At 44.1% G+C, this 23,496-nt stretch overlaps 1 protein-coding gene across 1 annotated transcript in view; it reads left to right on the forward strand.

The window, feature by feature from the left end:
• The window catches only part of lrp2a (low density lipoprotein receptor-related protein 2a), a 522,167-nt gene that overhangs the window by 220,780 nt on the left and 277,891 nt on the right, over positions 1-23,496 (forward strand). Inside the window, exons 23-27 of the mRNA XM_070873618.1 lie at positions 1,992-2,231; positions 7,211-7,330; positions 7,473-7,589; positions 8,037-8,414; positions 19,443-19,691. Coding sequence (XP_070729719.1) covers positions 1,992-2,231; positions 7,211-7,330; positions 7,473-7,589; positions 8,037-8,414; positions 19,443-19,691 — 1,104 coding nt within the window. The remainder of the gene's footprint in view (positions 1-1,991; positions 2,232-7,210; positions 7,331-7,472; positions 7,590-8,036; positions 8,415-19,442; positions 19,692-23,496) is intronic.

A 23,496-nucleotide genomic window follows, 5' to 3' on the forward strand; every position in this document is an offset into this window, starting at 1 on the left:
TCCAAATGCAGATTTATCCTGTCTTTCAGGATTTTTTCCAATAATTTTCTGAGGTTAGGCTAACAGGCCTGTAATTATTCGGCCTATTCATTTCTCCCTTCTTAAACAAGGGTACTACATTAGAAGTTCTCCAATCCTCCGGCACCATACCCAGATCCAAAGAGGACTGGAAAATGATGGTCAAGGCCTCTGTTATTTCCACTTTTACTTCGCTCAACAGCCTGGGATGCACTTTATCTGGGCCTGGGGACTTATCTACTGTCAAAGCAGCTATACCCCTTAATACTTCCTCTCTCACTATATTTATTTCATCCAGAATATCACACTCCTTGATAGCAGTATCTGCATTGCCCCTTTCCTTTGTGAAAACAGATGCAAAGTATTCGTTAAGAACCCTACCAACATCTTCTGCCTCCACACAAAGATTGCCCTCGTGTCTAATCGACCTTACCCGTTCTTTAGTTACCCTTTTACTCTTAATATATTTATAGAACAACTTAGGGTTTTCTTTGATTTTACTGGCCAAGAATTTCTCGTGTTCTCTCTTAGCATTCCTAATATCCTTTTAAATTTTGCCTCTTAACTTTCTAGATTCCTCTAAAGATTCTATAGTATTTAGCCGTTGGTATATGACATAAGCATCCCTTTTTTCTTAATCCTCCCCTGTAAGTCCCTAGACGTCCAGGGGGTTCTAGAATTATTTTTCCCAGCCTTTTTCTTTAAGAGCACATGTTTGGCCTGAGCCTTCCCGATCTCCTCCTTGAATGCCTCTCACTGTTCCGACACTGATTTACCCACAAGTAGCTGTTTCTAGTCCACGATGGCCAAATCACTCCTTAACTTAGCAAAATTAGCTTTTCCCCAGTTCGAAACTTTTATTCCAGGCCTATCCTTGTCCTTATCCATAACCAACTTGAATCTGACTGAATTATGGTGATTGGAACCTACGCGCTCTCCCACTAATACCCCTTCAACCTGCCCAGCTTCATTCCCCAAAACTAAATCCAAGACCGCCCCCTCTCATGTTGGGCTTGCTACATACTGACTAAAAATGTTCTCTTGAATGCATTTCAAGAATTCTGCACCCTCCAGACCCTTCACACTAAATTTGTCCCAATCAATATTTGGATAGTTAAAATCCCCTACTATTACTACCCTATGGTCTTTGGACTTCACAGCAATTTGCCTACATATTTGCTCCTCTATCTCCCTCCCACTGTTTGGGGTCTATAATCCATGCCCAGTAGTGTGATCGCCCCTTTTTTATTTTTCAATTCGACCCATGTGGCCTCATTTGATGATCCCTCTAACATATCATCCCTCCTCACCGCTGTAATAGTTTCTTTAATCAGTACCGCAACCCCCCACCCCCATTTTTACCCCCCTCTCTATCTTGTCTAAAAATCCTGCAGCCAGGAATGTTGATCTGCCAAACCTGCCCCTCTTTCAGCCATATTTCTGTAATGGCTATATGTCATACTCACAAGTGTCTACCTGTGCTCTTAGCTCATCCGCCACCTTCGCTAAACTCCTTGCATTAAAGTATATACGATTCAGCATAGGAAAACCTCCTTGCTTACTATATACGAAGCCCTGCTTCCTCTGTCTTACAGATTCACTTTCTAAATTCTTGATATCCAATTTCTGTTTTACTTCCTTCCCTTTTGAATTCGTTCAGGTTCCAATCCCCCTACCAAGCTAGTTTAAACTCTCCCCAACAATACTAGCAAAACTTCCCGCAAGGATATTGGCCCCGGCGCCGTTGATGTGTATTAACATATCTCATATGTATTTAATAATATGTATTATTAATTTGATCTAAACTTTTATAATCTGCTGAATTTTTACCGTTTGAGACAAGTCAGCTTTGCATCTGATGTGCATTATCTGTGAATAGGAACTATTAATAATTTACCCACTTAAGCAAAGTAAGGCATTTCTATGCACCTTTCATAAAAACCTATTCTCTTGTCCTCTGTCTATACACCTAGATACTACATGCTCTTCATCTGCCTTTACATGTTCTAATCACCAATGCATTCCAAATTACTGGAGGTGTGACGGACAAGATGACTGCTCAGATGCGAGTGATGAAGAGGAGTGCCCAACCCGTGGCCCCAGAACCTGTGCTGAAAACTATTTTACATGCACCAATTACCGATGTATCCCTAAGAGATGGGTGTGTGACACAGACAATGATTGTGGAGATGGCTCAGATGAGCTTAACTGCAGTAAGTATAAAAAAAAATTTCTGTGAGGTGTATTTTGTAAGTTTAAATGATACAGGATGGACTTTTTGAAATTAAGTAATCTATTAATCTGTTGTGATCTGGTATGATTTTACGACTATTTATTTTAATAGTTGATGGAATTATAGGTTTCTGCCAAACACTCGTGACATCATTGCAGTGCAGCGGCAGAAGACATTCAGGGCTACCATTTGTATCAATACCTTCGACAAATGGGCAATAAAAAATGCAAATATTTTTGTTTAAAAATTAAATATAATGTAACTTTATCTCAATTGGCATAGTTTTTACTAAAAAATTTGAATAAATTATCTTCTATCCGTGCAAATCGGTGCACTGTAAGAATTCCATATGAACTCTTAGTGTAAAGTACTTACTATTAGCTATTATGCAAATTCATTCTAAAGTTTTGACCAGGTGGGGGCATATTAATCTTTCCAAAATGTGTTCATTTTCTGCACTTGAAAAATGTATAGGCTCTTCATATGATCAAGGCTAGAGAAAGTAAAACACACCCAAAGGTTTATACCTAGTTAATATTATATACATACTTTTAAAATCGATAAACTTTACTTTGTTGAAACACCAGTCATATTGAGGATAAAATTTCATATCAGAAATGTTTCCAATAGTGGGATGACATCTAGAAATGACTGTGCCGCATGAGTTGCTATGTTTGTTCATTGCAGAAGAATGTTACAAATTTGCAGTGCTCGGTTAAAACATGAGAAACTATTGGAAAACCATAAATTTAGCTCGTGTGCGGGGAAGGGTTCAATTAAGTGGGCTATTTTGCAGTTTGCACATATTTATAGGGCATGCAGAGCTGCCACCGAGGAAACAAACCCAGCAGCACAGCAACAACGAAGTGTGTCTATTGGTTGCTTCCATCATTCTTTTTAGATGAGATGGATGAATCAAATATTCAGAAAGATTTGGAGTTGGATTTTAACCCTACCCTTCCAGAAGCTGGTTGGGTGGGTCATCGTCTTCTTAGGCAGTCCCCTGGAGTCGAGGATGACTTGCTTCCACACTAAAATGAGTTCTAAGGTGACTGATGAGACTAATGCGAGATTTATAATCTCTGTCACAGGTGGGGCAGATGGTGGTTGGAGGGAGGGATGGGTGGGGTGCTTGATGTGTCGTATGCTCCTTCTGCTGTTTGTACTTGGCTTCCGCGTGCTCCCGGCGAAGACACTCGAAGTGCTTCTCCTCCATTTTGAGTGGTCTTGGGCCAGGGATTCCCAAGAGTCGGTGGGACTCTTTGTTACATTTTTTCAAGGAGGCTTTAAGGGTGTCCTTGAAGCATTTTCTCTGCCCTCCTGGGACTCTCCTGCCGTGGCGTAGCTCGGAGTAGAGTGCTTGTTTCAGGTGTCTGTCTGCATTCCCAATACTAATGTGGCCATTCCATCGGAGCTGATCGAGCGTTGTCAATGCCTCGATGCTGGGGATGTTGGCCTGAGAGAGTCCGCTGATATTGGTGCGCCTATCCTGCCAATTAATTTGCAGGATTTTGCAGAGGCAGTGTTGGTGGTACTTCTCCAGTGCTTTGAGGTGCCTTCTGTACATAGTCCATGTCTTTGAAGCATATAGGAGGGGCAGGTACCACTACTGCTCTGTAAACCATGAGCTTGGTGCCGGGTTTGAGATCCTGGTCTTCAAACACTCTTTTTCTCAGGTGGCTGAAGGCTGCACTGGCACATTAAAGGCGGTGTTGGACTTTGTCATTGATGTCTGTCCTTGCTTGATAGTAGGCTCCCATGGTATGGGAAGTGGTCCACATTGTCCAAGGTCTCGTCGTGGAACTTGATAATCTGGGAGCAGTACTGTGTGGCAAGGACAGTTTGGTAGAGAACCTTTGTCTTACTGATGTTTAATGAAAGGCCTTGACTCTCGTACACTTTACTGAAGGTGTTAACAATGTTTTGGAGTTCGGCCTCCGAGTGTGTACAAACGCAAGCGTCATCTGCATATTGTATTCAATTGGAACAACGTTGGAATTGGACTGGAGGTGTTGGAGGTTGAACAATTTTCATCTTGTCCTGTAGATTAACTCCACTCCAGCGGGGAGCTTGTTAAAGGTGAGATGAAGCATTGCAGCGAGGAAGATTGAGAAGCGCGTTGGTGTGGTGGCACAGCCTTGCTTGACCCTGGTCTGCACTTGTATTGGGTCTGTGATTGGTTGGTAAGAATCACGGCTTGCATGTCATCATGAAGCAGGCGGAGGATGGTGACACATATTTGAGGACAGCCGAATTTGACAACGACACTCCATAATTCCTCATGGTTGACAGAGTCGAAGGCATTTGTGAGGTCAAAGGAAACCATATACAGAGGTTGATGCTGCTACCTACATTTTTCTTGGATTTGACGCGCAATGAAGATCATGTCAGTTGTGCCCCTTAGTGGACGGAATCCGCATTGCGACTCAGGGAGGAGGTTCTTCAGCCATTGAGAGGCGACGATTGAGAAGGATTCTTGCGGTGATTTTCCCTGTGGCAGACAGCAGGGAAACTTCTCTGTAATTATCGCAATTGGACTTGTCACATTTCTTGAAGATGGTCACGATTATGGCATCTCTGAGATCACCTGGCATGCTCTCCACCTTCCAGATAAGAGAGATGAGCTCATGGATTTGCACCAAGACTACTTCTCTGCCATGCTTTAGTACTTCGGCGGGGATTCCATCTGCTCCTGAGGTCTTATTTTCAGTTGTCTGATGGCTTTTTCATCTTGCCGGGCTGGGATTGTGCCAAGGTGTGACAGGTAGCATGCTATGGGATGGAGTCAAGGACATTCTCATCAAAGACAGAGTCTTTGTTAAGGAATTCCTCAAAGTGCTCCTTCCAGCAGGCACTGACTGCCTCTCTATCCTTGATGAGTACCTTTCCGTTCTTGGCCCTCAGTGGGGTAGGACCCTAAGTGCTTGGTCCTTAGGTGGTCTTGACTGCGCTAAAAAATCCACACACGTTGTGATTGTTGGCTAGTTGCTGGATCTCCTGCGCTTTTTCCACCCACCATCTGTTCTTTAGGTCCCGAGTTTTTGTTGGACCTCGGCCTTTAGTTGTCTGTAGATCGAGTTGTGGGGTTGTTTCCAATTCAGAAATGCCTTGCGTTTGTGGTTTATTAGCTCCTGGATCTCCTGGTCATTCTTGTCGAACCAGTCTTGATGTTTTCTGGTAGAGTAACCAAGAGTCTCTTCGCAGGTTCTAATCATTGTAGGCTTGAGGGCGGGCCAGGCACTGTGGACACTCTGCGGCTCCGGTTCATTGGAAGTCATCAAGTTAGCTGTAAGGCGTTGGCTGAATAGGGCTTTCTTTGCAGGGTCTTTAAATGCTTCAGCGTTGATTTTTCTGTGGCAGCATTTCTGTTTCCCCCGCTGTTTTGAGGCTACGATGATGGAGATAACAGAGCAGATTAGGCGGCGGTCAGTCCAGCAGTCGTCAGTCCTGTCATGGCGCAAGTGATGCGGACGTCCTTGCGATCCCTCGCTCGGATGATGACGTAGTCTAGCAGATGCCAGTGCCTGGAGTGAGGGTGTTGCCAGGAGGTCTTGTACTTGTAGTAGGTATAAAAGAGCAGGCTACTTACCTGCTCATATCTCAACCATTTGCAGGGTATGCAGGCAGATGAGGTGCCTGCCTAAACCAGGTGGAAACCTCATAAATGTTTTAAAATTGGGGTCCTATTATCCTGGAAAGCATAACATAAGGACGTTGGCCCCAGTCAACAACCGATGCATCCATTCTGGCTTTTTTTCCCTGATCCAGATTTTCCTATCCAAGCATTCCATTACAACTTCTTTCCACTGTATCAATATTTTAATCTCCTGTGGCTAAACAGTCATGTGAGCCAATTTATAAATTCTCTTTTTTAACAGCATGGAATGTTTCATTCCTATGGGTGATGACCATGGCGTTGAACTGGCTAAGCATGTTTTCTCTGGTCTGCTTTCTTGTATGTCGATTAGGGGATGTCCACCAGAGGCAAATATCGCTGCTGTTGTCACCAGTAGATTTCACATAATAAAATTCACTGCTGTGTCCGTAAAATGTACTTTTCTGGTTGATGTTTCCACCGTGATGGTTCTTCTCAGCACAACTACATTGGTGAAGAGTTTGGTTTTTACTGGGGCCAAGAACTTTATTACCTGCTTGTCAAAATGGTAAACTGTAATAATCACTGCTCTATTTTGACTGGGTTCAAAATTATTTGGCAAATAGTGGCAGTACAGGGATGTAGATAGAACATTCCTATCTGTTGGTAAATGTTATATGCTAGCTGACTAATAAGCCCATCAGGCATCCAAATTTCCTACATGTGAAATTTCACTCCAAGATTTGCTTCATGTCAAAATGTTTCCCACTTCAGTGGGACATAGTATGCATATGGATAGAAAAGGTGAAGTTCCAGCTGATAATGGCTCTTCAGAGTTTTCATGAATGTGGGCCCAGGAGGAGCAGGAATGCTGCTCCCGACCCCATATTAAAGGAACTCGGTCTGCTGCTGGTACACCTCCTCTGCAGATTACTGTCACTACTGCCGCACCACCCCACCACGATCGCTGCCGCTAACCCCCCGGGCTACTGATCCCACCCCAGCCATTAATTGTTCCCCTGCAATTGTTCTTTAATGTAGAGATAGTACTTCATACATTATTACTGCTTTGGTATTATTGGTAATCTTTCATACATGGAAAATAAGCATGCTCCAGATAATGCAGATTTTGTTATTCTTTCAAACTCACGAAAGAACAACTCGGACTCTGCTACATTAACCAGTGTGATAAATGAATTCTAAAAAACTCGGTCATTAACTTCCTTGTATTTGGTTGTTAAATAGGTATGTGAAGTAGGATTGATCACCTATAAGTCTGCAACAGTAGCTAAATAAAATGTTACTGTCAGTACAAAGTTAAGGCTGTTTTCTTTCTGAAATCTCTTTTTTCCTTAAAAATAAAGATTTCACAAGTACCTGCCAGCCTGAACAATTCTTGTGCCCAGAACATCGGTGCATTGACCCAGCTTACGTTTGTGACGGTGATGAAGACTGCCTGGATGGATTGGATGAACAGGGCTGTGGTGAGTGTAGAAAAATGGTGATGGCCACAATCAGAGGCCATCAGAGCCCAGAAAAATGGTGCTGGCCACATTTATCTTAAGCATTTTTGAACAATAATACTTTATGGTTCAGATTCCTAAACTAGAATTAATTTCTTTACAGTGTATAACTGCACTTCCTATCAGTTTAAATGTGCAAGAGGAGGGCAGTGCATCAGCAATTTCTACCATTGTGATGGCGTTTTTGATTGCAGTGATCAATCTGATGAGGCGGGATGCCGTATGTATATAAATTTAGAGCTGATCGATGGTTGATTTTCTATGTAACACTGTTCCCTTGCTGCATTGTTTTGGTTTGAAATTGTTCTTGGTGTTCCTAAAGTTTATGGAAACAAAGGCCAGGAACACCCCCTCCCCACCTCATTTCCATTGCAACGCAGGCCCTGAGTCAGTTGCATGCACCAACTTATGATCCAGTGCATGTCCAGTTTCTTTCTCTAACCTCTCAATTTGTTCAGTTAACTAACTTAGGGGCCAGTGTCAATAATTTATTGCTATCTTATGTTTTCATGGATTTTACCCGAGCCATTTTATATGATAAACATCACTTTAGTGATCTTCCCCAATAGCAGTTTGTCACGTATTAATTGACACAAAGGATTGCTTTATATAACCCTTGACAAAACTTTGATTGCAAAATTGTAAGCTTTTGTTTTTCTTTTCGTAGCCACTCGACCACCAGGTATGTGCCACCAAAATGAATTCCAGTGTCAAGATGATGGTGCTTGTATACCATCAAATTGGGAATGTGATGGTCATGCAGACTGTACTGATGGATCAGATGAACATCTTAGCTGTTCACTAAAGAACTGTTCTGCCAGCTATTTCCGGTGTGATAATGGAAACTGTGTCTTCAGAGACTGGCTGTGCGATGGTGATAATGACTGTAGGGACATGAGTGATGAAAGAGACTGTCCAACACAGCCGTTTCAATGTCCCGGAAACCAGTGGCGGTGCCCAGGTCTCAGCATCTGTCTGAATTTGGATAAGGTTTGCGACCGTACTACAGACTGCCCAAATGGTGCAGATGAATCTCCACTCTGCAGTAAGTAAATTACTTTAAATATTTCCCATATTCTTTATAATGAACTCAGGGCCCAGTAAAGCTGGGAGGTGCTAATGGGGCGCTAAAGCGTTTTCACCTGGGCACGGCGGCAAGAGTGCCCCCCCATACCGGAATTACCCCTCTGGCTCCGCCAATGAAAAGTGGTTTGTGCCAAGCCCCACGATTAGCGCGAATGCCCGGTTACCACCCCCAACATTTTTTTTCTTCAAAGGGGCAAATTCTGGGCCGGCGGCTGCGCTTCCCACCCCGGTGTTAAACTATCATTTAATTTGAAGTGACCGCCCCAAACTCCACGCGGGGCAATTTTGGCCCCTATGACTCTACAATTGGTACTACTATTGTACTAGAACAATTTGCATTTATATTGAGCCTTTAATGTAGCAAACTGCTCCAAGGTGCTTACAGATACATATTCAGAAAAAAATGGCCACTGAGCTTGGTCAAAGAGGTGGGTTTTAAGGAGGGTCTTAAAGGAGGAGAGCAAGTTGGAGAAGTTTAGGGAGGGAATTCCAGAGGGGGCGACTTAGGAACTCAAAGCAAATTTGCCGATGGTGGGATGAAGGAAAGGTGGGGATGCCCACGAAGCCAGAGTTGGAGGAACAAAGAGTTTGGAGGGTTGGGGGAGGGGTTGAAGATCTGGAAGAGGTTACAGTATTAGGGAGGGGCAAGGCTATGAGAAGATTTAAACACACGGATGACATTTTAACATTTTTGGCATTGCAGGGCTAGGAGTCAGTGTATGTCAGCAGTACTAGCACTATGCTGACAATGCATCCTGCAGATTGTATTTCATTTTCGGCATCACTTCCAATTTTGTAACTGGAATGGAAAAATATTTAAACATGAGATCCTTGAATTACTCATGAAACTGATATCAGTAAATATATATTTTGTATATAATGCAAAGCAAACATTAGTTCATTATTCAAGAGAATGTGACTGTAATTATTGTTCTGCAATTTAAAAAAAAATGACAGAGAAGAGCTAACACTTCTGCCATTTTTAAATTTTTAAAGTTCTGAAGATGTTTAAGTTTCTCATATTTCTATGGTGGGCAATCTACTCATTGCACTGATCTCCACAGTTTGCTCTGAATTTACGGCTCTTTGTTTTAGCAGGGAGCCAGTGGAGTAGAATGAGGGTTGGCATTGTACCCAAGCTTAAACATTCCTGAAATTGACCTTTTACTATAAAACTTGAATGCGTTCATAGTGAATGGCATTGGGAGGACTGAAAAAAACCCCCACCTGAACCTAGAATTTACTGTTCTTAATATCAGAAGATGAGTGTATAATGTGTTTGTATCTTATCCACTATTGTAAAGGTAATGTTAATCCTAGTTATTTTGAATGAGATCACCTGATGGTTCAGTGAGTAAATGCATGGTTTGACACAGCTATGCAGATCAGAAGCTCCAAGTTTTAGTTATTAATCTGTGTTGTAGCTAACACACCGTGGAAGGCACTATAATTTGCTTCAAAATCTGGATTACGAGAAAATAAATTCATCCCATCTGTCTACCTCCTGCAACAACACATGGATGGGTTCATAGAATCATAGAAATTTACAGCACGGAAGGAGGCCATTTCGACCCATCGTGTCCGCGCTGGCCGACTAAGAGCTATCCAGCCTAATCTGTCTTTTCAGCTCTTGGTCCGTAGCCTTTCTAAGTGCACATCCAAGTATTTTTTAAATGTGGTGAGGGTTTCTACCTCTACCACCCTTTCAGGCAGTGAGTTCCAGACCCCCACAACCATCTGGGTGAAGAAATTTCCCCTGCTATCTCCTTTAAACCTCCCCCCATTACTTTAAATCTATGCTCCCTAATTGTTGACCCCTCTGCCAAGGGAAATCGATCCTTCCTATCCACTATCCAAGCCGCTCATAATTTTATGCACCTCAATCAGGTCTCCCCTTAGTCTCCTCTTTTCCAAAGGAAACAGACCCAGCATCTCCAATCTGTCCCCATAGCCAAAATTCTCCAGTCCAGGCAACATTTTTGTAAATCTCCTCTGCACCCTTTCCAGTGCAATCACATCTTTCCTGTAATGTGGTGACCAGAACTGTACACAGTACTCCAGCTGCGGCCTAACCAGTGTTTTATACAGTGCAAACATAACCTCCCTTGCTCTTGTATTCCATGCCTCGACTTATAAAGGCAAGTATTCCATATGCCTTCTTAACCACCTTATCTACCTGGCCTGCTACCTTTAGGGATCTATACACCTGCACTCCCAAGATCCCTTTGTTCCTCTTCCGTGTCGTACCATATAATGTGTATTCCCTTGCCTTGTTAGACCTCCCCAAATGCATTACGTTACATTCCAATTGCCACTGTTCTTCCCACCTGACGAGTACATTGATATCTTCCTGCAGTCCGCAGCTTTCTTCTTCATTATCAACCACACAGCCATTTTAGTGTCATCTGCAAACTTCTTAATCATACCCCCAACATTTAAGTCCAAGTCATTGATATATATCACAAAAATGAAGGGAGCCAGCACTGAGCCCTGCGGCATCCCACTGGATACAGCCTTCCAGTCACAAAAATATCCATCAACACCCTTTGCTTCCTGCCTCCGAGCCAATTTTGGATCCAACTTGCCACTTTGCCCTGGATCCCATGGGCTATTACTTTCGTGACCACTCTGCCATGTGGGACCTTATCAAAGCTTGTTAAAATCTATATAGACGACATTGGAGTCCCTTCGGCTGGCCCGACGTCCGCCCCAAGTCTGCCAGCGCAACGAACAGCTGGTGTGCTACCACAGGGATAGGCGTGGGCAGGTGTGGAGTCCCTTCGGCCTGGGATGGGTGTGGGCCAGTCCCTTTGGCCCATGATTGCAGCGGGCCGGTGCAGAGTTCTTTCGAGACTCTGCCTTTGACTCGAGTGTTCTCGACTCCATCCCGCAGCATGCAACCCGCCACCAACTCAGTGAAACTCCAACATTGCACGAGGTAGGCAAAGCCATAAAATACCACAAGAATAACAAGGCTACGGGTGCAGATGGAATCCCTGCTGAGGCGCTAAAGTATGGCGGAGAGGCGCTGTTGGCGCGGATACATGACCTCATCTCTCTCATCTGGAGGGAGGAGAGCATGCCGGGAGATCGCAGAGATGCAGTGATTGTGACCATTTTTAAAAAAGGGGACACGTACGACTGCGGTAACTACAGGGGAATCTCCCAGCTATCAGCTGTTGGGAAACTTGTCGCTAGAGTTCTCCTCAATTGTCGTCTCCCTGTTGCCGAGGAGCTCCTCCCGGAATCACAATGCGAATTTCGACCCTATGGGGCACAACGAACACGATCTTTGCAGTGCGACAGTTGCAGGAAAAATGCAGGGACCAACGCCAGCTCTTATACATGGTCTTTTTCGATCTTACAAAGACCTTTGACACTGTCAACCGTGAGGGTGTATGGAGCATCCTCCTCTGTTTCGGATGCCCTCAAAAGTTTGTCAACACCCTTCGCCTGCTTCACGATGACATGCAGGCCGTGATCCTTACCAATGGATTCATTACAGACCCAATTCACGTCCGGACCGGGGTCAAACAGGGCTGCGTCATTGCTCCAACCCTCTCCTCAATCTTCCTCGCTGTCATGCTCCACCTCACAATCAACAAGCTCCCCGCTGGAGTGGAACTAAACTACAGAACCAGTGGGAAGCTGTTTAACCTACGTCAACACCAGGCCAGGTCCAAGATCACCCCAACCTCTGTCGTTGAGCTGCAGTATGTGGATGACACCTGCGTCTGTGCACATTCTGAGGCTGAACTCCAGAATATAGTCAAGTATTCATTGAGGCATATGAAAGCATAGGCCTTATGCTTAACATCCGTAAGACAAAGGTCCTCCACCAGCCTGTCCCTGCCGTACAGCACTGTCCCCCCAGTCATCAAGATTCATGGCGCAGCCCTCAACAACGTGGACCGTTTCCCATATCTCGGAAGCCTCTTATCAACAAAGGCAGATATTGATGTGGAGATTCAACATCGCCTCCAGTGTGCTAGTGCAGCCTTCGGCCGTCTGTGGAAAAGGGTGTTTGAAGACCAGGCCCTCAAATCTACCACCAAGCTCATGGTCTGTATGGATCTGAAGCAAAGACGATGTATAGAAGGCACCTCAAGTCACTGGAGATATATCACCAACGATGTCTCCGCAAGATCCTGCAAATCCCCTGGGAGGACAGGCGCACCAACATCAGTGTCCTCATCCAGGCTAACATTCCCGGGATTGAAACACTGACCACACGCGATCAGCTTCGCTGGGCAGCCCACATAGTTCGCATGCTAGATACGAGACTCCCTAAGCAAATCTTTATGCGGAGCTCCTTCATGGTAAACGAGCCAAAGATGGACAGCGGAAACATTATAAGGACACCCTCAAAGCCTCCCTGGTAAAGTGCGATATTACCACTGACACCTGGGAGACCCTGGCCGAAGACTGCCCGAGGTGGAGAAAGTGCATCCGGGAGGGCATCGAGCTCTTCGAGTCTCAACGCAAAGAGTGTGAAGAGGTCAAGCTCAGGCAGAAGAAGGAGTGTGCGGCAAACCAGCCCCATCCACCCTTTCCCCTCTACGAATGTCTGTCCCACCTGTAACAGGGTCTGTGGCTCTCGTATCGAACTGTTCGGCCATCAAAGAACTCACTTTGGGAGTGGAAGCAAGTCTTCCTCGATTCCAAGGGACTGTCTTGATGGATGATGATACTACATCATACATACTTCCCCCATTGATCCTCCTGGTTACCTCCTCAGAAAATTCAATCGAGTTAGTCAGACACGACCTTCCCTTAATAAATCCATGCTGACTATCCTTGATTAATCCATGTCTTCCCTGTTTCTCAGGATTTTTTCCAATAATTTTTCCATGACAGAAGTTAGGACTGGCCTGTAATTACTTGGTCTATCCTTTTCTCCCTTTTTAAACAAAGTTACATTAGCAATCCTCCGGTCCTCTGGCACTGCACCTGAAGCCAGAGAGGACTGGAAAATGATGCTCAGAGCTTCTGCTATTTTCTCTTTTGCTTCTCTTAACAGCCTGGGATACATTTCATCCAGGCCTGAGGATTTATCCACTTTCAAAGCTGCTAAGCCCTTTAATACTTACATAGAAACATAGAAAATAGGTGCAGAAGTAGGCCATTTGGCCCTTCGAGCCTGCACCACTATTCAATAAGATCATGGCTGGTCATTCCCTCAGTACCCCTTTCCTACTTTCTCTCCATACCCCTTGATCCCCTTAGCCATAAGGGCCATATCTAACTCCCTCTTGAATATATCCAATGAACTGGCATCAACAACTCTCTGCGGTAGAGAATTCCACAGGTTAACAACTCTCTGAGTGAAGAAGTTATCTACCCCTTATCCTAAAACTGTGTCCCCTGGTTCTGGAGTTCCCCAACATCGGGAACATTCTACCCACATCTAACTTCCTCTCTCACTATATTTATCTTGTTTAATATTTCACAGTCCTCCTCCCTCATTGCAAATTCTGCATTGCCCCTTTTGTGAAAGCGGATGCAAAGTATTCATTAAGAATTCTACCTATGCCTTCCTCCTCCACACACACATTTCCTTTATGGTCTCTAATAGGCCCCACTTGTTCTCTAGTTATTCTCTTGCTCATAATGTATTTATAAAACATCTTTGGGTTTTCCCTGATTTTACTTGCCAACATTCTTTCAATGCTTCCTCTTTGTTTTCCTGATATCTGTTTTATACTGCACTTCTTATATTCCTCTGGAGCTTCTGCAATGTTGAGTTCCTGGTATCTGGTCATAAACTTCCCTTTTTTTAATTTATCTTGCCCTGTATGTCCCTTAACATCCAGGGGACTCTAGATTTGTTCGCACCACCCTTTTTTTTTTAAGGGAACATACTTGCTCCGTACCCGCAGGATCTCCTCCTTGAATGCGTCCCACTGCTCTGACACTGATTTACCATCAAGTAGCCGTTTCCAGTCCACCTTGGCCAAATCCCATCTCAGCTCAGCAAAATTGGCTTTACCCCAATTGAGAACTTTTATTCCTGGCCCCTCTTTGTCCTTTTCCATAACTACCCTAAATCTTACTGAATTATGATCACGAGCACCAAAATGCTCTCCCACTAATACCCCTTCCGCCTATCCCTCTTCATTTCACAAACCATCATCATAAGCAGTCCCTTGGAATCAAGGAGGACTTGCTTCCACTCCCTAAGTGAGTTCTTTGATGGCTGAACAGTCCGATACGGGAGCCACAGACCCTGTTACAGGTGGGACAGACATTCGTCGGGGGAAGGGGTCGGTAGAGCTGGTTTGCCGCGCACTCCTTCCGCTGCCTGCGTCTGGCCTCTTCATGCTCCTTGCGTCGAGACTCAAAGAGCTCAACGCCCTCCCAGATGGACTTTCTCCACCTCGGGAGGTCTGCGGCCAGAGTCTCCCAGGTGTCAGTGGTGATGTCGCACTTTACCAGGGAGGCTTTGAAGGTGTCCTTATAACGTTTCCGCTGACTTCCTTTGGCTCGTTTACCATGAAGGAGCTCCGCATAAAGCATTTGCTTAGGGAGTCTCGTATCTGGTATGCATACTATGTGGCTTGCCCAGCGAAGCTGATCAAGTGTGGTCAGTGCTTCAATACTGGTGATGTTAGTCCGGTCGAGGACACTGATGTTGGTGCGCCTGTCCTTCCAGGAGATTTGCAGGATCTTGCGGAGACATCGTTGGTGATATACCTCCAGCGACTTGAGGTGCCTTCTGTACATCGTCCATGCCTCAGACCCATACAGGACGGCGGGTATTACTACAGCCCTGTAGACCATGAGTTTGGTGGTCGATTTGAGGGCCTGGTTTTCAAACAATCTTTTCCGCAGGTGGCCGAAAGCAGCGCCGGCGCACTGGTGGCGATGCTGAATCTCCATATCAATGTCTGTCTTAGTTGATAAGAGGCTCCCGAGATATGAGAAATGGTCCACGTTGTCCAGGGCCGCGCCGTGGATCTTGATGATTGGAGGGCAGTGCTGTGCGACAATAACAGGCTGGTGAAGGATCTTTGTCTTACAGATGTTAAGCGTAAGGCCCATGCTTTCATTTGCCTCAATGAATACATTGACTATATCCTGGAGTTCAGCCTCTGAAAGTGCACAGATGCAGGCATCGTCCACATACTGCATCTCAATGATAGAGTTGGAGTGATCTTGGACCTGACCTGGAGGCGGCGTAGGTTAAACAGCTTCCCACTGGTTCTGTAGTTTAATTCCACTCTAGCGGGGAGCTTGTTGATTGTGAAGTGGAGCATGGCGGCGAGGAAGATTGAGAAGAGGGTTGGAACGATGACGCAGCCCTGTTTGACCCCGGTCTGGACATAGATTGGGTCTGTAATGGATCCATTGGTAAGGATCACTGCCTGCATGTCATCGTGAAGCAGGCGAAGAATGTTGACAACCTTTTGGGGGCATCCGAAACGGAGGAGGTTGCTCCATAGACCCTCGCGGTTGACAGTGTCAAAGGCCATGTATAAGGGCTGGCGCTGCTCCCTGCATTTTTTCTGCAAGTGGCCCGCTGCAAAGATCATGTCTGTTGTGCCCAGTAGAGGACGAAATCCGCATTGTGATGCCGGGAGGAGCTCCTCGGCCACAGGATGAAGACGATTGAGGAGAACTCGAGCGACAACTTTCCCAGTAGCTGAAAGCAGGGAGATTCCCCTGTAGTTACTGCAGTTGGACTTGTCCCCTTTTAAAAAATGGTCACAATCACTGCATCTCTGAGATCTCTCGGCATGCTCTCCTCCCTCCAGATGAGAGAGATAAGGTTATGTAACAGCGCCTCTCCGCCATATTTTAGCGCCTCAACAGGGATTTCATCCGCACCCGTAGCCTTGTTATTTTTAAGCTGTTTTTTGGCTTTGCCAACCTCATGCAACGTTGGAGTTTCACTGAGTTGGTGGCGGGTGGCATGCTGCGGGATAGAATCGAGAACACTCGAGTCAAAGGCAGAGTCTCGATTGAGGAGATCTTCGAAGTGCTCCTTCCATCGAGCTCTGACAGCCTCGGTGTCCTTGATGAATGTTTCCCCATTCTTGGCCAGGAGTGGGGTGGGGTCTTGGGAGTTTGGCCGTAGGTGGCCTTGACTGCAGCAAAGAATCCTCGCACATCATGGCTGTCGGCCAGTTGTTGTATCGCCTGTACTTTCTCCATCCACCACCTGTTCTTTAGGTCCCGAGTTTTTTGTTGGACCTGAGCCTTGAGCCGTCTGTAATGTTGTTTTACAGCTCCCGAGTTGGGCTGTTGCCTGAGGCTCAGAAATGCTTTGCGCTTGCGATCTATTAGTTCTTCAATCTCCTGATCATTTTCATCAAACCAATAAATCAATCAATACCCCTTCTACCTACCCCTCTTCATTCCCCAAAACCAAGTCCAGAACCACTCCCCTCCCTTGTTGGGCTTGTTACATACTGGCTAAAGACGTTCTCTTGAATGCATTTTAGGAATTCCGCACCCTCCGTACCATTCACAGTAAATAGTAAATATTAGGGCAGTTGAAATCCCTCACTATTATAGCTCTATAGTTTATTCACTTTGCAGCAATTTAGCCACATATTTGTTCTTCTCTCTGACTGCTTGGGGGTCTGTAGTACACTCCTAGTAGTGTGATCGCCCCTTTTTTGTTTTTCAATTCAGCCCTTATGGACCTCATTTGATGACCCCTCTAACATATCATCCCTTCTCACAGCTGTAATTGTTACTTTAATTCATACTGTGATCCCCCCTCCTTTTTTACACCCCCCCCGTCTGAAAACCCTGTAACCAGGAATGTTCAGCTGCTGTACCTGTCCTCCTTTCAGCCATGTCTCAGTAATAGCTATAATATCGTACTCCCAAGTGTCAATCTGTGCTCTCAGCTCATGTACCTTATTTCCTATACTCCTTGCTTTGAAGTATATATGATTTAGTATTACCAAACTCCCCTGTTGCCTATTTTCCAGCCCTTGTTTTCTCTGTCTTCTAAATTCACTTCTACTACTTCTCTGCTGCCCAATTCCAGCTTTGCTTCTCTCCCCACTGAATTCGGTTTCCATCCCCCTGCTAAGCTAGTTTAAACCCTCCCCAACAGCACTAGCGAAACCTCCCGTGAGGATACTGATCATGGCTCTGTTGAGGTGCAACCTGTCCGGCTTGTACAGGTCACACCTCCCCCAGAAGCGGTCCCAATGTCTCAGGAATCTAAAGTTATTAGTGGTCTGCCACAAGTGGACAATTGTACTTTATCTTCAGGATAGGGACACAGTTCAATTGATCCTAAATTACAATATTGACCATTTAGACACATGCAGATTGATTTCAATTACTGTTTTTATAGTGTTTCGCCCTCACTTCAGTTGACTTTGAGCTTATTATATACCCTAGCTTTTATTGCTCTTGATGAGTATTAATTATATGATTTAAGATTGATGTATTCCCAATTTTCTCTGAATACGATAGCAACAGCAGTTCTCAATTATAGTAATCATACTTTTGGGTTCAATATTACAAGTTATTATGGTTTCTCAGTGTTGTACAGGTAATTTGTAAATGAGTACTCTGGGAATAAATTAAATATTTACATTTCATAATGGCCTGAACATTGCGGTCAGAGGCTTCCTGCGGGCGGATGCCTCTGACCGAAATGTTTTTCCTGTAAGTACCTGGTAGTCCCGGAGGATCATAGACTTGTGGTCTGAGGCCTAGATGCACAGCCCAGCATATGGGCTCACACATCCTAGGAACGTAAGCACAACCTGGGATCATGAGGGCCTGAACCACCAATGAACATGGAGTATTCTCATTGATAATGGGAGCTCCGTTTGTATGAGCTGCCATTATTATCAATGAAAATACCCCCAAAAACACAAACACAACACAATAAATTAAAAAAGCACCTCACATTTTTAAAATTAATTGAAATTGAATTTAATTAAATGTTTCAGAAAAAAATATTTTTTTTTGAAATGTTTTGAATATGTTTTACTGGGGTTAAAAATAGACTTGCTTTAATGGACAGGGTTTTTAATATAAATAGTGATAACATTTAATTTTTTTATGTTTTAAAACTCTTACGCTGGTAAAAGTAGGCTATACGCCTGCTTTTACCAGCTTTAAGAGTTTGACTGGGCAAGAGTTGGGAAAATAGCCCAAATCTCTTATGTGAATGTCCTTCTCCCAGGGATGCGTTGGAACTGTCAAAAGACATTTTGACAGATCACAAAAGCTGGTTCTCGGCACATGCGCATCACGTGCTGCGAATCATTTGCGAGGGCGCTTGCGCACATCATACACACTCGGAGAGGCCGCTATTTTCAGGCCAATATGTGTTCTTGAAGGTAGCTTAATTTTAAAATCAGTTGTTTACTTCGATTTTGCTGTCTCAGACATCTCTGTATTAATGTTCAGAGACCAGTTATTCAAATTTTCCCACTTTTCGTACCTGTATATTAGTTATAAATTCCATTAATCACACTGAATTTTAGAGTATTAACAGAAACTAATTAGGAAATGGTTTCTAACAATGGAAATTCCTCTGATCTCGGAGCTGTGTTGTCTGGATTGCATTTTTAGACTAAAGGCACAGCTAAATATGAAAGATACAAATAGCCTGTGTGCAGATGATAATTATTTGAATGCACTTTTTAATGGTCTGTATTGTCCAATGAGGCAGAAGTTCCATTCTGTCGTTCTAGGAATATCCAGTGTGACAGTCATCAACTGTCAAAAGAAAATTATAACATTTATGCTGTACTATATGATCATATTACCTCTTCTCAAATTGGTTCTGTGGAGTTTTAATCTTGCAAGATGTATTTGAAGATGATCCTATCCTTTTAATTAACCAAAAAAAGAAAAATGAACTTTGAGAGGCTATTTGTTTTGCATGCAGGTCATACTAAACATTTGATTGAAATATGATGTAGAACTGTTGAGGCTATTTTTTTAAATAAAGGCTGAAAAATATTGTCCTAAAATTATTTATGCTTCTGTTTATGACAAAAACTAGATACAGAGAGCTGCAATGAAAATAATGCAGGCTGCACACATGGATGTATTCAGGGGCCCTTTGGTGCACAGTGTACTTGCTCAAGTGGCTATCAGCTTACAAATGATTCCAAGACCTGTGAAGATATTGATGAATGTAATCCACCAGGCATTTGTAGCCAGATTTGTTACAATGAAAGAGGCTCTTTCAGGTGCACCTGTGATGAAGGTTATACTTTAGAAATTGATGAGATGACCTGCAAAACTTCAGGTAAAGCTTGTCGTATTTTCCTGTGTTCGATTGAAATGCATTTTATCAGACCAATTGCAGTATTGTGTAACAAATATACTATGGGCTGGATTTTACCAAATTTGACAGGACTGGGGCAGGTGACGTCCTTGGCGAATACCGACACTGCAGTTGTATCAATCCAGGCCTCCGACATGATGTAATGATGAATTTGCAAACACTGATGAGAACTGCACTTAGGTGCACAGCTGCACCCAGGTTCTCCCATTACTCCCTCCTGATGCTTATGGAGGGAGTCACAGCATGCAGGGAGCTTTTCTTCCCCTCCAATGGGCGGAAAAGACCTCCCCAGGAGACCAACGCAGCCTGGTTGCACATTATACAGGAGGGCACAAGCAGGGATGTCGTCAGGGGCTCCTAGCTGCAGTGGCACAAACTTTTCAATGACCTCGATGGATCACGAAACTTTACTGCAAAGACACACTCAACCACTTATCACATCCCCACCACTCTGCCTTCCCAACCCTACTCCTGCACATCCTTACTCACACCAACTTATCTTGCACCTCCACCCATCCCCCTCTCTTTATGTACATTATCACATCCCCATCTCATTAGCCACCCCTCACACACACTCTTGTCCAATCATACCAACTAACAACACACAAGGGTAGGCATTTGGGTGTTATTGCCAATGCTGATGTAAAGTTTCTGCTAATGGTTTGTCAAACATTGAAATCTTTATTTTTAACACATTGTGTTCTTGGACAGATCTGTGTGCACCTTTGGAAGTGGCTTAGTGAGTTGCAGTGAATGGTGAGACATAACGGTACCCCACCCCAATGGTGATGTGTGAAAGGAAAGGCCTGGGCATTGCAGGGATGCTTTATGGTATTGGTGTGGGGTGGTGCCAACCTGGCACATCATGTGGCAGCCAGGCTGTATAGCGTCAAGTGAAGTAAATCTGGCCATGGTGAGGCCATCCCGGGCAGTAATGTGGTCGGGTGCTGAAGCCCTGTGTCCTGCGCGCATCAGGTGATTGCGGAGAAGGTTCGTGTTATTGTTGGTGATGCTGGTATGTCTAGTGATGTTGGTGTTGGGGCTGATCGTGGTGAGATTCTGAGGACTAAGGTGAGATGTTTTTAAGGGCACCGATGCTGATGGAATAGATGGCATCTGAAGTTGAGATGAAAGAAGCGATCTGTCAGTGGTGAGAGAGGTTGCTCCAAGGAGGTGATACTGGATAGAGTTTTCACTGCAAACACTTCAAACCTTCATAAAACTGAAAAGTGTATTCCAAATCCTGAAGGCTCCAGCTTCTAAGATTGGAAATTGAACAGCTGTGAAATGGTAGCTTTTATACCACTTTTGCAGCTGTCAACTATTCACGGCAATGGAGAGTCATTGAGAACCTGACGCGATCCTCTAGGGACGGGAACCTTGGGAAAAAAAAACTTGGAAAAATCATTAGGACATTGTAAAATGCTGCTTATAGAGCTTTAAACAGCTTCTAAACTATCTCAATTGCCTGACACGTCGGTTAGTGCTGGGCCTGCAAACCACAGCCACAGCTGGCACTTGGGAAATTCACAAGGAGGCGGTTCAGAGCGATCTTCTGCCCCACTGTCAATCACGACCATTTTGACAGCAGGTCCGCAGTGCCAGTAAGATTTCGGCCTGTGTGTGCGCAGTATTTACAGTGTAACCTAAAGAATTGAATGGTGTGGTTGCTGAAACTGACAGCAATACAGCAGCATCAGATATGTGGAAACTACTATATCTGATGGCATGGTGAGGTAGGGTATGGACATTATTTCTATAGAAAGTAAAGATGCCGTTTTTGCTCATAGAATGTAGATTGTTGACCATTGTAATATGGCTTTTCGGCCATGAATACAAAGGTTCTGTGTTGAAATAGAAGACAATCATTAAGCACATAATGATAGACAAGTACTTTAATTAACTTAAAAGGCTTCTGGTTCAGAATAAACCTGTGCATTTCTACACAGCAGCCATTATTAGTGAATGCCTGTGGCAATGCTTCTCCAATTTAAATTAAGTTGTTAGAATGTAAGTCTGTGTCCAGGATTAGTGCCCATTTGCCAGCCAAGCAGTATCTACTAATCTGTTGAGAAGTATATGATTCTTTCCTACTTTTCATTGAGGTCGCTACTGACCAGACAAAAAAATACCTTTTTAGTAGGGGCCTAATATTGTTGAAAACTTTGCAATTTACCTTTTCTGCATTATCTCTTTCTTGCCTGTCAATCCTCTGAGCTAAAGGTAGACAGGAATCCATAATCAATTTCATAAAATTGATATTTGCTTTATTTTTGGTTTCCAATTTCAAACTTTTTTTTCCTTTCAATTTACTCCAATTTATTACAGTAGAGGGAAGAGCACCTTGCCCTAGTTTGCAATGTGTCTAGTATTTCCCCATGCTTGTATGCATCAGCATCTATAGTAGAAGTATAATTACCTAGGGGGTGGAAGAGTGAGCGCTTGATCTAGTTTCATCAAGATTGTACTACACAAGATAAGAGCTCATGGTGTTGGGGGTAATATATTAGCATGGATAGAGAATTGGCTAACTAACAGAAACCAGAGAGTTGGGATAAATGGGTCATTTTCAGGTTGGCAAACTGTAACAGTGGGGTGCACAGGGATCAGTGCTGGGGCTTCAACTATTTATAATCTATATTAATGACTTGGATGAAAGGATTGAGTGTATTGTGGCCAAATTTGCTGCTGATACAAAGATAGGTGGGAAAGCAAGTTGTGAGGAGGACACACAGACTGCAACAGGATCTAGATAGGTTACGTGACTGGGCAAAAATTTGGCAGATAGAGTATAATGTGGGGAAATGTGAGGTTATTCACTTTGGTAGGAAGAATAGAAAAACAAATATTATTTAAATGGAGAGAGACTACAGAATGCTGTAGTACAGAGGGATCTGGAGGTCCTCGTACATGAAACACGAAAGGTTAGCATGTAGGTACAGCAAGTAATTAGGAAGGCAATTGGAATGTTGGCCTTTATTGCAAGGGGGATGGAGTATAAAAGTAGGGAAGTCTTGCTACAACTGTACAGGGCGTTGGTGAGACCACACCTGCAGTACTGCGTACAGTTTTAGTCTCCTTATTTAAGGAGGGATATGCATTGGAAGCAGTTCAGAGAAGATTCTCTAGGTTGATTCCTGGGATGAAGAGGTTGTCTTAAGAGGAAAGGATGAGTAGGTTGGGCCTCTACTCATTGGAGTTTAGAAAAATGAGAGGTAATCTTATTGAAACATATAAGATTCTGAGGGGGCTTGACAGAGTAGATGCTGAGAGGATGTTTCCTCTCGTGAGGGAATCTAGAACCAGGGGACATAGTTTCAGAATAAGGGGTCGCCCATTTAAGATGGAGATGAGGAGGAATTTATTCTCTGAGGGTCGTGAATCTTTGGAATTCTCTAACCCAGAGAGCTGTGGAAGCTGAGTCATTGAATATATTGAAGGCCGAGATAGACAAATTATTGAACTATAGGGGAGTTGAGGGTTATGGGGAATGGACAGGAAACTGGAATTGAGGCCAAGATCAGATCAGCCATGATATTGAATGGCGGAGCAGACTCCAGGGTCCATATGGCCTACTCCTGCTCCTATTTCTTATGTAAACTAGCTTAACAAAACTTAGGGCCAGAAAATCTGTGGGTGGAGCATTTTTGGATATATTGGGCCCAAGTTTCCACACGCGCCTAGAACGGCGCAGTCCCGACCTGGACGCCCGTTTTTCGCGCCACAAAGTGCACCTAAAAAAATCCTCGGTATTCTCCACCTACTT

The sequence above is a fragment of the Pristiophorus japonicus genome, chromosome 3 (assembly GCF_044704955.1).
Source record: "Pristiophorus japonicus isolate sPriJap1 chromosome 3, sPriJap1.hap1, whole genome shotgun sequence".
NCBI classification, from domain to species: domain Eukaryota; kingdom Metazoa; phylum Chordata; class Chondrichthyes; family Pristiophoridae; genus Pristiophorus; species Pristiophorus japonicus.